The following is a 14,989-nucleotide window of genomic DNA, read 5'->3' as shown; positions in this document are numbered from 1 at the left end:
TTTGATTAGTATTGATGGAAATATTTTTTGTTGGTTTGTCTGTTTTGGTGAAATTGACATTTACCAATAAAAATGTAATCCTTTCAAGCCTAGTTACCCAATGTTAATGGACTAGGGAAAATATTATCTTCATTCTGAATTTTTCTATGTGGTACATGCCAAACAGTGCAAGTTTGTTTTTCCTCTTCTTCAGTGTTAAATTTGTTTGATCTTAAAAGCTTTTAAGATCATTGACAGGTCCATTTAGTATGCATACAAACTATCATTGTATTCCTAGCTAGAAGTATTGTGACAACCACTTTTGGTTTGGTATTACATAATACTGACTTCTTAGCAGTACTGTTTTAAACTTGTCTCTTACTGCGACAATTTCTTCATTTAGAAATATCTTTATATGAAGTATTCACATGGCTTTCCCTATGGCAGTCCTTACTAAGTAAAAATGGTATTTATGGTGATTTTTTTAAAGCTTTTCCCTCTCCAAAATGAAGAGCAACAGGCCACCTTAGATCTACACAGGGAACCTGAGAAGCCAGTGTACTTGCACTGTTTTGTTGCAGGCATCAGATTCCTAGCAATTACATTAAAGATACCAAAGAAATTTGAAACTGTTATTTTTTCTTTACTTACTCAGAAGTCACAGGGATGCTCTAGCTTTGAGGCCCTCAACCACCTAATCTTGGGGTTTTTTTCCTTCATAATTATGAAAATGAAGGGTTTCCTCAACAGATGACTGCAACAGAAAGATATTTCTCTTTTAACTGTGTGCAACCTGGACTTAAACCTGTGCACATGTTCTCTAACAAAATGCATGTTCACAGATTTGTACAGGTCACAAAGATGTTGTGTGTTTTAAAAACTTCCTGATGTCATCATGATCAGCTGAGTAATGCTGGAAAACCCTACTCTTTGCACCTGCAAAGAGAAATCACTTCTTAAGGTAAGTATATTTGTGGCTTAAAGCTAAAGGAAGGCCCTGATTGTAGCAGAGCAATTGTGGTTCTGTTGCACAGAGGGCTTGATAAGGAGGGTCTGCTCAGAGGTTCTGTGCTGCCATGGAGCTGAGTTCCAGGAGCACTTTGCTGCCCAAACATGTAGGGGGAGCTAGCTTGGAGCTGGTGGATCAGCAAGTAAGTAGATTGACCAGCCAAACATTCTTCCTTCTCTCGTCTTTCCCAAAAAGTGATGTTCAGTAGGGTGTGGGTTTCTGCAGTAGTGGTCAGGGATGGCTCTGCTGTTGCTCCAAAGCCTTGGGGGAGGATTCCATCCCTCATTGTCAGCCAAATGCCTTTCCAGTGCACAGCCCGCATACTTGGGCTGTGTGCTGGTGAATAGGTTTTGGTCCAAAGTTGCCATAGTTTTGAGAAGGCTCTTTAAATTCAGAAAGGACCCTTAAAAAACCCCAGTAGCATAAATCCTGTTTTTTGTCTTTTACAGCCTGATAGTGCATATCAAGGGGGAGTGTTTTTTCTCACAGTACATTTTCCAACAGACTATCCTTTCAAACCACCAAAGGTAAATACTTAATTGTCCTAAAAGTGTTATGAAAGTCCTAGGTTAGGGCTTTGTTTCTGTGTCTTGACTGTTTAAAACTCAATTTTTTTAGTTCAAAGCAGAAAAGTTAGTAAAATACCTATTCATATTGATTAATATAGCTGACCAAATGTTAAAACTGGGTTATAGGGTCAGATATTTGTACAATAGGCTATTAGTGGTGATAAAAGCCCACATTGTGCTACTTCTGTGGGTGGCAGCTCTAAAAATAAATAACTGTGTATTAAAGGGGCAACACCTATGGTGCCAGTTGCAGTAAGCAGAACTTGTAGCTAACCTCTTTGTTTGTTGATCACAGATTGCTTTCACAACAAAAATATACCATCCAAACATAAACAGTAATGGGAGTATTTGCCTTGATATCCTGAGGTCACAGTGGTCACCAGCTTTGACTGTATCAAAAGGTAACTCCATAGATGTGCTAATGATTTTATGCATCTGTAATAGTAATGATGGTGAACATTTTGATAATGATATAGCATTTTTTAGGTCAGCCTTACTGTGCATTCCTACACTGACAAAAGCTGAAAAACAGCAGTGGCAAAGGGTGGGAGTAAGAACTTTTATCCTACACAGTATTTAAATGGGAAATTCCACAAGATTCCTGACTTTTTCAGATCATGCAACCTTTTTTACACTTCAGATGTCACATTAGACAGTGAGTCATATGTATGACTAGCAACTATTATTCAATTTGTGCCACTTAAGTGTGGGTTGCTGGGAATGGAAAAACAAGTTAGATATAGGCATTGTATTTAGTATTTTAACATTAAAGAGGTGTCATGGGTGCCGGCTCTGAGTGATCAGGCACCCTGCCTCCCTGTGACTGGCTCAGCTAAGGAGGATAAGCTAACCCAGATCTGTCTGTGAATAGTTAATTGGAGAAGTAGCTGGGTGCTATTTAATTAGTTAAGGAACAGCCTTATAAAGGGTTATGAGGGCTCATGCAGGAGCCCAGAATACAGAGAGAAAGCTCTTGAGGAGATTGTTCCTGTATGGGGTTGGGTAGGAGACTATTTCCAGTAATATCTCCTCGCAGAGCAGAGGCTCCTGGGGAGAGGAACCACACCCAGAACACAGAGAAAGTGCCAGAGGAGAGAGACTGCAAAGTTTCCCAGGCAGAAAGGCCTGAGATACCCTGAGTCAGCAAGGGAGAGACTTCAGAGATCCCAGCAGTGGAGAAGCCTGGGGACTTGTGGCAGAAGGAGAAGACTTGTTTGTATACCATGTGTGGCAGTTGATTAAATAAACGCAGACCCCTGTAGGGGCATTGTTCACTGAATACAAGCCTCATTGAACTTACTGAAAGCACCTAGGGGAAACTGAGGTAGAGACATAACCATGATTGCATACAGGGCTTCCAGGGGTGCTCCAAGGGTGGTACCTGGTATATCACCGGGGGTTCTGTTGCGTGTGTGTGTGTGTGTGTGTGTGTGTGTGTGTGTACACAAATATATAAAAAAAACTTTCACTACATGCACATATAGAGGAGAGAGTAAACTTAATGTCTGATTTATCGTAAACCCACAAAAGCAAGGAGATTCAAACTTAAATGGAAAATCCTATCCTTCACCCATCCTGTCCTTTATCCATGTATTGGTATTGCCGCAGACCTAAAATATCAGATGGCTCACTGCTTTGGAGATCCTTGCTACATGTGAGCATAAATAGATGGATTAAGGGTGATGTTCGGGATTGGCTGTGAACCATCTTCTTGTGGGGTAAATCTAGCCTTTAATTATGCTTTTATGGGGGGAAGGGAAACTGTTCTGACTATATCACATCCACGTGTGAGATTACACAGTCTGTTGGCCCTCAAATCTTCAGCAAATAAAACTGCTCAATTATCTAAGCAGTCTAGTGTAGCATTCAGATTTTCTCAAGTTTTGAATATGTTGGCTCTTGGAACAGTAAGGTTGAGGTTAGATAGTTTTGCCTGGAACAGCTCTTCATATTGGGTTGTAGGAGTTCCACTTAAGGTACATCTTTCTTCAAGTGTAGGCACCAGAACTGCTTTTCATTTCTCATCCATACTACTCATAACACTTACCCACCCCTTTCCTTGACACTCTGTTTGTAGTAATATAAAATACAATCCGACTATTAATGATGGAACTTCTTTAAAAACCTACAGGGTTAAACAATGTAATGTTTTCTTAGGTACTTAATAAGGGCCTAAACAATGTCTCCTTTTAGAATAATGTCATTACATTTTCAGTTGGAACAAGACAAAATTGTTAGTCTTCATCTGATCTAAATTGCTCCATTCAGGTACAGCTATTATAGCGTCTTGTATAATGCAGCTGCTGCCCACACACACCAATTCTGTGCAAGACAGACTCAATAGCTACATAAAAAAAGTCTAAATTTACTTTGATTGCAGGGGTAGATGCATAAGGAACATCTTATGTATACTTGTTCTGCAGCTTTCTGTATAAATTGGCCACTTGTCCTGTCACTGAGCAACCGTTGTCTTTTTCCCTATTAATGTCAGAGGACATATTTAAAAAAAAAAAAAGAAAAGAAAAGGGGGGGAGGGGAAGATGTCAGCCATTTGTATCTTATCGTAGTCTCAGATTTAAAGGCTACACTCCATGTTTTTCTTAAATGCTCTTTTATTACTAGTGGTGATTGGGCTGTCCCCTGGTTCACGCTTTAGGTAGAATGCTTTTAAAGTCTTAATTTCATTCATGGGCATGTACATTGCATATCTCAAACTGGTGCCTCACCTGAATGGTTGATGGAAGTTAATTTTTTTACTTGCACATATGTTCTTGTTGAGCAGGATTAAAGGACCATATGTCTGCTAAAGTGGTCACTGCTCAATGTGACCAGTCAAGCAACTTGAGTTGTCAAAGATTAGTGGCTTATGTTGATTTTTATAAGTGCCAAAAACTTTAGCACAAAATGATTGAAACTGACACAGCTCAAAATACCATTAATATTAAACTGAATTCAAACTTTTTTATGTGGTAAAAAAAACACCATAAAACAAAATGATTAAACAGTAAATTGTGCGATTACTGTGGGAACAGTAGGTGAGTTAGAAGGAGTACCCTTGCTCATGGAGTTCTGCAGATTATTAAATATAATCGAATCCCCTCTTTACATGGTGTCTGCATTATTTTTTGTCATTCCCCCCCCCCCCCCCCCCCCAACTATACCTCTAACACTGGAGATAAAAGTTACGTTCTTTGAAGATGATTAGAAAGAAATATGGCAAAAAGTCAGAAGTATATCAGGTCATTTTCTCGTGTTTTTCCTGAGTAAAAAGTTAAATAGATTTTGCTAGACACAAGATTCTCTATAAAGCAAATTTAACTAAACCTATTACATGCCAGAGGTGTCATCAGCATAACGTTTTCTTGCCATGAATTATCTAAATATTGGCACAGTATATGCAAAAGTGTTTCCAGAGTTCTGAATAGAAATATATTGCCCTCTCCCAAAATCTGTGTGCCAGAATTTGTGATAGAATTAAATCTACCCGAGAATGCCAATAAATTAGTACTGACATCTGTTGGTGGCAAAATTTGTAGTATTTAGAATTCAAAATCTAATACCTAGTGTATTCAAATTGGGTGAAAATTTTCATATGCAGTCTTACTGGAGAAAATAAATCTAAGTTGGCAACAAAATCGGAAAAAATACACTAAAATCTGGTGTTGCATGATAATGTGACAGAATATAAAATAGATGCATTTGTAATTAGTACATGCTGATCCTGTGACCTTGCACTAAGCCCTCTGTCAGAAAGTCAATCTCTCTCAATGAGAAACTAATTGTATTAGTTTCAAAGCAAAATGGCTTGCAGTCTGATAAAATGTTCATATGACAGTATGTAGTTTTCTTTAACGCGTGTAAGTCAAAATTGTCAGTTGTTTCACTTCTAAGGCCTGAGTCCTGTAATGAATTCTTCACAAGCACATGGGTCTGCATGGTGTGTTTATTGTGCATCAGGTTCTTGGAGCGTACAGTCTCTGGGTCAGGGACCATATCCTCATGTATGTCTGTACAGCGTTGAGCAGAATGGGGCTGTAATCCTGAGTGAGGTTTGTGGGCAGACCTGTAGTATAAAGATTTAATACTAATGAAGTACATTTGTTTCCCAAAATTTATCACTGTATATAGTAAGGTATTATAGAAAATAAGACAAAGAAGTAAACCCTTCCTTAATCTATTTTCTTTTTTTAGTTTTATTGTCCATATGCTCCTTACTTTGTGATCCTAATCCTGATGACCCTTTAGTACCAGATATTGCACAAATCTACAAGTCAGACAAGGAAAAGTAAGTAACTTTTTGATATTTAGAGGCTTGTTTTTAATCTGTTACGCATAAAACGTTCCCCCCTCCCCCATTCTTTGAAGACATTCTCTTCATATACGCTCACAAAACTTAGGTATACCAAAGATATACATATCTAAGCCTTTAAACAATAGAATCTAACAAGAACCCATGTAATAGTTTTATAACTTCGACTAAACTACTTTAGTAGACTGTAGAGTTACACAAATTAACTTTGATATTTCCTAATATTTTAGTGCAAAAATCTGTACATACAACCTTGACACTTCTCTTTTGTAAGTTTACATTAGTTTTAAACTACATGAGGACAAATAATATTTTATTTGAGATGGTATGTGGTCCTATCATTAAAGACTTATTAGACTTATGCCTCTGCCAAAAGGTTAAGATACTGAACATGGATATTAAATTTTGACATTTGATTTCCCAAATACTTCTGTCTAAAATATAGAAAATATTGAGAAGTTTTTTCCATAGCCACATTCATCTAACAAACAGCAACATCCTACAGCAAAAATGGACCTTTCTTCACTTTGACCTCAATTTAGAACTGGTGGGAGAGCTTGTATCAGGATGGCAACCTAGACAACTAATGGCTGCAGTAGTGCATACTTCTGGTGCAAAAGAGATTTAAATTGAAAGGACTTAATCTCTAAAGATACCATATTGACTGGATTCCTACTCTTTGGTCTTAGTCTTGTTCTCAAAGCACACCTGGAACTCCCAAAGCTGAATTTTGATGGTTTCAGACAGCACCCTGTTACACATCCCTGCCATGGATGTGTAACAGCATTGAAGCACTGTGATCCAAGTACACTGCATGGCTGTAGCCCCAAAACATCTGGTACCAGTGTTTTGTGGTCAGCTGAGTCTCCAGGTCTTTGGCACATAGTGGAAGCTTATCTCCAGAACAGTGCAGTGTAGAGTGAATTCTCTAAGCATTTCAGACCCTAAAGGTTGATGTCTCTGGATATCTCAGGAAGTTGATGCCTTGGCACACTATGGGGCACTTCACATAGGGGTGGCTAGAGGCTCTAGGCCCTCAGCATATTACAGATCAGACTTGGGAATTTCCAAAAGGTTCCCTGGAGGAAATTTGGAATGCCAGTGTCTTGGAATCTCTGGAGCTTTCCCCTGGTGTATCAGACACTAGTACTGTGAGAGTGGCTTGAAGAGCCGTGATGGTAACAGCACTTGGGGAGAGGAGGGAGAAGAGGACAGGGGAGGCGGCGTGTATCTCAAAGAGCTTGTACTTGAGACAATCTCCTCAGCAAGTAAAGCTGCTTATTTTCAATGAGACAGGAACATCTGTATATGCTTCCTCCTTCTAACTCCCTGTTTTTAAACTTTTTTCTTATGTGTAGAGGGAATATTGATCCATTGGTCCTATAACCACAGTCCGAGTGTTTAACCGTCATTCCAAATGGTGGAATGCTTGACTAGTCTAATGAACAATTGATGTGATAACAGAATAACTTGGGGGTACACCAGTCTTCCACATCAGGGTGCTCAAAGTAGGTGGGGGATTGAGCTTTCTTCCTAGAGGTCCTGTGGGACATGTTTCTTGGTCTGGATAGTCCAAGAGAAGTCCAGGATGTGGTCTGACTGTTAGCTAAAACAGACACATTGAAACCCAGTTGCAGCATATGCCCTAAACTGTTTTCTGCAAAAGTATTCTAGTACAGTGGATCCTTGCTAGAACGCGTGTCTATATAGCGCAAATTTGCTTATAGTGTGGGACCGTGCATGGATCCCAAATTTAATTACCTTCATTGGAATCCATGGTAATGCGGTTCCCGTGTTAACGTGGGACCGTGCATGGATCCAAAAGCCCGCGTTCTAGTGAGGGTCCGGTGTACCTGTGACATCTGAACCACATGAGAGCATCTTAGTAGGCCTGAAAACCCAAAACATAATATCAATGAAGATGCAGCAAACTCAATGTCTCGCTCTTAGTGATTGTCTTAAGCCCTTCCAGATTCCATAAATTCAGATTGTTTGCTCCCTGAGTCGAGTATTTGGTAGACACTATTAGGTTGTTGATGGATGTGTTTGGGATGCATATTGGCTACCTGTGATTCTGGCCGAAATCCTAGCCCTATTCAAGTCATTGGGAGTATTGTCATTGACTTCAGTGGGGCAGTATTTCACTCGTGGTGTTCATGCTAATTGTTGGTAGCCTAGTGGGGGAGGGGGGTGCTCTTCTTTAGTATCTTAATCAGTTATACTCATTGTTCCAGGATCTCTAGAGTCTGTATGGAATATCTGGAAGAGATCACAAACTGCTTGTAACATGTGAACAAGTTGGTGTGTGCCTGCTGCAATAATTTAACAAAATACCCATTAATACCAGCACTAAGATGAAAGGTACTTACCAGGTATATGTTTGACATTGACTGTCATCTACATATTACAGATAGAATCAGATTTAGCTTTTTAATACTCATCCATTCAGGAGCTTTTTGGTACATCTACAGATGGTCTGTAGTTCTTCCTCACTGGGCACAGTTTCCTGAAGGTAACTGAGGATTGTTTTCAATTTGAAAACTGTGTTCTATTTGTCAAGTTGTGTTGGTGTCTTTGCTTATGTTAGATGGAGGTTATGGTCTTGTTAAAGGATATTCCTCTGCTGAAACAGTCTTTCTTGTCCATGGAGTGGACATTTTTGCCGACTGTTAAGATAGTTTTTTCTTGCCAGTTAGGATGATTGGTGTAATCAAAGCATCTGACCCATTTTGCAAGCACCTGCCTCAATATTTGAACTTGTTTGTATATCTGCCTTGTAATACAAACCCTATCATTCTCAAGATGAAGAAATCAGGGCTCAGCCTTTGCCTGTTCATTTACTCAATATTTCTTCCTCCTGTTGTTGATGGGTGGCAGGGGGGGTTGAAAAGTCTCCACGTTTCTTAAGGTGGTGTGGAAATTCCCCATACAGTTTCTTGGAGAATCTCTTGGTTTATGGAGACTCCTTCTTTGAAGTGAGGACTAAGAATTCAATCCGTCTGGGACGGTTTAAGAAAGGAAAATTTGCCTGTAACTCTGCTTCTTTGAAGATATCCTTTGGTTGGCTTTCTATTAAATTTATCTCCCCTCAGATTTGGGAGGTGAAAGTCATGGCTGACTAAACTCTGGTTATGCTATACACTGACTTTCACCCGTATTAACTTAGAGTCCAAGGAGTTATGTTCCATTAGCATGTGTTTTGCAGATTATGGAGACTGCTGCAGTTAGTGCACAAGTTACATATATTGGCATCTTAAAGGGAGGCAATTAGGTTATATAGGTTTGCAAAAGTTCTTGCTTCAACCTTTTATTTGAAGAAGGAACTAACAGGTGGGGGCACAAGAGGCTGCTGAGCCTACGGTCAGGAGTTTAATATACCACATGCTGCTACCAAGGCAAGGAGAGAGTTGGCTAGGAGTTTTGGGAGTTCTGGCCAGTCTCATGAAGGAAGGAAAAGGCCCAGGGGTAGAAATCCAGTCAAATGATAGTTTCGGAGAAGCATAATTACTTCCCTTTTGAGCGTCAAAATTCAGATGATGTTGGCAGACTATGGAAGTTGTGACATTAAAAAAAAAAAAAAAAAAAACTTCCAAGGTTTTGACCAAGTTCAATAAAAGACCTTTTATACCTAAATAATATTTTGGAAATAACTTTATAATAATGACATTAACAATTTGACCTTGTTCATTCTAATGGTATGTAGTTAGCTTTAATGCAATTCTTACCTTTCTTCTGGGAAAAGTCTTTAAAAACTTGTTTAAATTAACTTACTGTAAAGTGAATCTCTACAGCCAAAACAGAATTGACATTGAGAAACAGATGGTGTAATAAACAATCTTGTGCTTCAGTATATGGTGTGCATTGTTTTAATGACCTACTACTTGCTTGCATTAATTAGCTAATGTGTTTCTAATAGTCGTAAGTATGCTAGAGTTGTTGATTTGGCACTGTTTAGTGCACAGTGGAACTATTAGCAAAAGACTGATTACATACGCACAAACTGTAGATTTCTTACATTTTAATGCAATCATAGACGACTGCTGTGGTTAGATTTTATTTTTTTAGGTAGTTCCAAAACTGAGCATATGTATCTATATGCTATGAATTATGTATTTTGTTTCTTGAGGGAAGAGTTACTATGTAAAACAGTTCTTATATTTCACAAGATTATAATCAATCCCAAAAGGTGGAGAGCCAGTAACGCATCATTTGAGTACTTACATAGATGTTGTGGATCATATACCTATCTTCATTGAAATGCCTTCTTTCTACACATACAGATACAACAGACATGCAAGAGAATGGACTCAGAAATATGCAATGTAAACTTGTGAAGACTTTTTCATATATACCACAGAGTACTGTAAATTCTAGGTTTTTTCAAAATTAGAAGTAAATGGAGCACAGTTTACTGTTTCAATGTACCATGAGGCCCTTTTTAATTTTTACCCATGTAAGTGTGTTTCTGGAGCAAGAAAAAACAAACTTCCAAAAATAATCTTAAAACTGTGATGAGACTATTTATCCTTTTTGTATGCTTTGCAAAAGACATTTATTGTGGTTTTTAAGACTCTTGGACTTCTGCATCTTCAGCCTACAAGATCCCTAATGCAGTTGTAAAGCAACCAAATTATTTTTTGCTGAAAAATTAGATGTTTTACATGAGAAATACTGTATGTGTCTTTAAGATATGTTGTCAATTTCATAAGTCTCTGTTCAAACGTTCATTCTGTTAGTTGTTATATAATTTGTATTTTTTTACTGTATAGACTAAATATATTTTATTTACCATGCAAATTAATTCATTTAAACTTTTTTTCCTTTAGCACAGTATTGACATGATACAACTGCTACTAATGAAATCAATGAGGTGTTGCTCCCTATGGGCTATTATATAGACTGATTGCAGATTTCTTAAAACCTAAAATGATCTTTGCACTGTAATTCTTAACATGCTGATTATGGAGAAACACTTGGTTTTTTTATTCTGTTGCATACTTGACTTAATTTTATTGCAATGTGAACTAATTGCACTGCTATGTAGAAAGATATGTAACTGTTTTTGTTTGTTGCTATTCATGACTGATTTCCCCTCCCCCTCCCACCCCCCATATTGGCAACATAATATTCTCACAGACCTTTTACAAATCTTACTGTAGCTTTTTCCATATAAATAAAATGCATTTTCTACTATTTGTCTTGGCTATTATTTAAATCTTGCATAACCTTGCAAGTGCTTTCTCTAAAATTGAAAGATCAGAATATTAAATTATGCATGTGAATTATAGACAAAGGGGAAAATAAAGCCATGCATCTGATATTAATTCTAACTGTGTTGCAATGAATGTTGTTAGCTATAGGCCAATTTATTTAACATGTTATACCCATTGTTTTGTAATATGTGGGATTCAACTTTGCTGAAATCCTACACTAAATATATATAAGCAATTCTCTTTTCACAAGAAAAAATCACAGATGTTTGGGCATCAGACACTTCACATAAATTGATATAAATGAATACTTTCAATATCAGAATGTCATGGTAAAGAATCTTCCCTCATTTATGTCTAACAATATTTTGGTCTAATATTTTTCACACGTAAAGCTAACTTTTCCATTAACTGTGTCATCTCAGTCTACTTCACAATGCATGTAGAAAATCCATAGTATTGGAAAAACATATTTTGTTTTTAAAATGCTTTTATTTTTAGTTTAATCTCAAAACACAGATTACCCCCCCCCCCCAATGCTAAATAATTGTAAAAAAAAAATGCATGGTTAGCCTATTGCTTTGAACTTTCTGTATTAAGCAAAACTGGATTGAATGGGAAATTTGCCACCACAGGAGCCAAAACCTTTTGAGTGCAAGCTAACTCCAGTACTTTCTCTTACACCAAGGAAAAAATGCCATTTACTGTAGCAAACATCTAACTGGAATGTGTAGAAGAATAGCATGTATGCTAGAAACTCTCTTTCTACCATTGGAATAATTTTGAATCATTAATACTTGTTTAAAATTCACCATTGCCCAGAATATGAAACAGCAGCACAAATTGGTCACTTGTGAAATGTCTGGTTTTTTTTCCTAATACATACAATTGACTTTTGAGAACAACACTTAGTGAAGAAGCACTGAAGTTTTTTCATTGCACTGCTTCAAAGAATGTCCCTGTTGTACACTATAGACTATTCCATCTTTAAAATGGTCAATAAAAATCTTGAATAGTAAAAAGAAATGAGTAAGTCCACTCTTCTTGAAATGGGATATGACTGCTATGGAAGCTAAACTATTCACCATTCATTTGTTTTGTATAATATCACGGGGGGGGGGGGGGGGGGGAAGGTTTCTGAGTAACAGAATCTTTCCCAGAATTCTTTTTCATTTGTGTTTCTTACATTTTTGTTAGTAATATGCTTGTACCAGAACAAATGGTTTAAATAGTTCTTAGTGTCTTATGCTTAACTGTGTGAAATTTGGAAGCTTGACTTGCATGTTAAAGGGAATTAATTATTCTTTGTCTTTTACTTTACTAAAACATCAAGGTTAGTTTGAAAATGTTTATACGTAAATTGGCAATATTTGAGTATACACCATACAAAAAGGAATAGCTTCCCACCCTAATGCAAGATCTTTGGGATGAGCAATAGAAATCAAATTAACTGACAATGATGAACTGACTGCAGCACTAGTTTTTACTCTAACTTTATAGGATTCTTTGAAGATAAGTGTCTTGAAGACATTCTTTGTAGTTTCTCAAAGTGGTATTTTTGGTTTCTCAGTGGTATTTTTAGCTGAAATTCAGTTCCTGACTCAGCTATCAACCTGCCTTAAGTAGTCTAGACTTTCTGTCCAAGAAATATCATACCTACTAATCTATAGGTCTGATATTTTGATTTTTTTTTGACTGACTGGCATTTTAGGTAATTCCAAACTTCATCCATCAGGACAACATTTAAACCATTGTTGAATAAGCAAGGATTTTAAGAATTTCCTGGTTAATATTCTGTCATCACTTATTAAATGATGCATTATGAAGACTTTTTTTCTTTTCTCTCTCCAAAAGATTGCTCAGTCCTGCTGCTTTCATTATGATGGAATAAACAATGTATAAATAATCTGTGCTTCCCTCCTCTCTATCCAGTCATGTTCTACCAGTCATTGTAAAATGCTTCATCTGATTGTCCTCTCTACTCTACGGTGACATTGCTACAACTAAAGGATCTCTGGAAATTCTTGAAAATGTAATCTTAGTTTTATTCTTATTTATTCTTACTCTAATATTACAGACAGCTTGCTTTCTAATAACTTGTTTAACAATCTGATGTTTGTGTGGTATTTTCTGTCTAAAGATGCCAACTGAAGCCTAAATGACAATAAAAATTAAAAATGTATATGTGTCTCCGTTAAAGAATAATTTGCTCTTTAAGTACTCATCTGTCTAATTCTACATTTTTAATATTGTATTCAACTGCTAAGGAATGAATTGGAGCTATTAAAAGAAGTTTTGTATATGGGGAATAGTGGTTTGGAGACTGCAATGGGTGTAAAAAGCAGCTGGGAAGAATACTGAAGACACTGTGATGAATGCATCATTCCCTCAGAAGGAAACTGCTGTTCCTCAGAGAGGAACAGAGAACAAAGGGCATGAGAATGCTCTGTGGAATAAAAAAAATAAGGTGCAAAACAGCATAATCAGAGAAGAATTATTATAGGCTAAATACTCTTTTCTCTAAAAATACTATCAGCAAGATTCTCACTCACAAGAAACGGAAGGGATGTTGCAAAAGAGTAAAGCTACTACTAGCAGAAAAAGTGAGCTTGTTCTATATTCCTGTTACCTTATTCCTCTTTATACTGTTAACACAACTGCACTATCAAACACACCATTGAAGTCTTCGCTTATTTAAAAATAAATTGGTCAACAAAATAAGGGACACACTGAGAGAAAACAAAAGTGATGGGTGAGTTTGACTTATTTTACTTTAGAGTTGAGCTTTAAAGCGGAGTTGAAAAGTCCTACCTCTGAGGGTGAAATCCAAGCAAGGAGGGCCAGGGGCAAGGGCACTGGTTTGAAACTTAGGAGCCCCGAGTTCAATTCCTTGCTTGGGCCCCGACTTCATAGGTGACCGTGGGCAAATCATTTAGGCCCACTTGACAGATGGGGAATTGAAACACAAAGAGACTTGGGGCCAGATCCTCAAAGGTATTTAGGCACCTAATTACCATTAAAATCAGTGGAAGTTAAATGTGTATCGTTGAGGACCTGGGCCTAGCCTCTGTGCCTCAATTGCCCATCTCTTAAATGGGAATATTTCTTCCCTACATGCCAGCTGTGTTGTGAAGATAAATACATTAAAATGTGTGAAATGCCCAGATACTTATAATGGGGGGCCATTTTTAAAGCATTTTTTTTATGAAAGAGGACCACTTAGTAGGTTGGCAGGTGGTTTTCTAGGGAAACAGCTGAGCTGGACTGTTATGTGATGGTTTTGTCTCAAAACAAGTAAGTTTTGACACTGTATCCCTGCAGTCTGAAACCAGAAGGCTATCAGACATCCATTTAGATGTGATTGTCCTAATAAAAATATTGCCTGATGCATTGGTGTCAAAAGAAACAAAATTGGATTAGTCTTCTGAAAGCTTTAGGAGTTTCCAAATATAATTCCAATTATCTCTTTCACAGTGATGCTATACAGGTTTCTCTGTGATAGGCAGGTGCGTGAAGAAAATGTTGGTAGGACAATAATCTAAGGTTGAATTTGTGGTGAGAAATCTCAGTAGAATCACAATACAATTATTCTTGTAAAATCTAGTATAAGGTTGATCAGTCAGCTCTGTGAGCGAGAGTGACTGCCACCAGAAATGGGACTTTCCACATTTAAAAAGAATTTTTTTTTCCCACAGGAATTGAGTGGTCCTAAAGGACCTTTCATCCGCTTTATCAGGACCATGCATCTTGCTAAACAGGTGCCTCTAATGGGTGGTTTCAATGTTAAATATGACAATGTGTTTTAAGACACTAAGTGGTCTCCTTTCCCTTTAGGATATCAAAGTAGGAAAAATGGTACTGGAATTCTGGACCAATAGACAAAAGAAGCCCCTGGGCTTGGAGACAGGCACTG

General features: G+C 37.5%; 1 protein-coding gene across 3 annotated transcripts in view; it reads left to right on the top strand.

Moving 5' to 3' along the window:
• UBE2D1 (ubiquitin conjugating enzyme E2 D1) overlaps window positions 1-13,258 on the top strand; it is a 36,900-nt gene extending 23,642 nt beyond the window's left edge. Inside the window, exons 1-5 of one of the 3 annotated variants that reach the window (XM_034775951.1) lie at window positions 17-940; window positions 1,438-1,515; window positions 1,853-1,958; window positions 5,749-5,842; window positions 8,101-10,140. In XM_034775951.1, the coding sequence (XP_034631842.1) occupies window positions 890-940; window positions 1,438-1,515; window positions 1,853-1,958; window positions 5,749-5,842; window positions 8,101-8,152 (381 nt within the window). In that variant the 5' untranslated portion in view covers window positions 17-889 and the 3' untranslated portion in view covers window positions 8,153-10,140. The other 2 variants (XM_034775950.1, XM_034775949.1) reach the window with 2 other exon arrangements.
• The last annotated feature ends 1,731 nt before the right edge of the window (window positions 13,259-14,989 follow it).

This window comes from Trachemys scripta, chromosome 7 (assembly GCF_013100865.1).
Source record: "Trachemys scripta elegans isolate TJP31775 chromosome 7, CAS_Tse_1.0, whole genome shotgun sequence".
In the NCBI taxonomy this organism is placed as follows: Eukaryota; Metazoa; Chordata; order Testudines; family Emydidae; genus Trachemys; species Trachemys scripta.
This window is presented reverse-complemented; position numbering and strand designations above follow the sequence as displayed.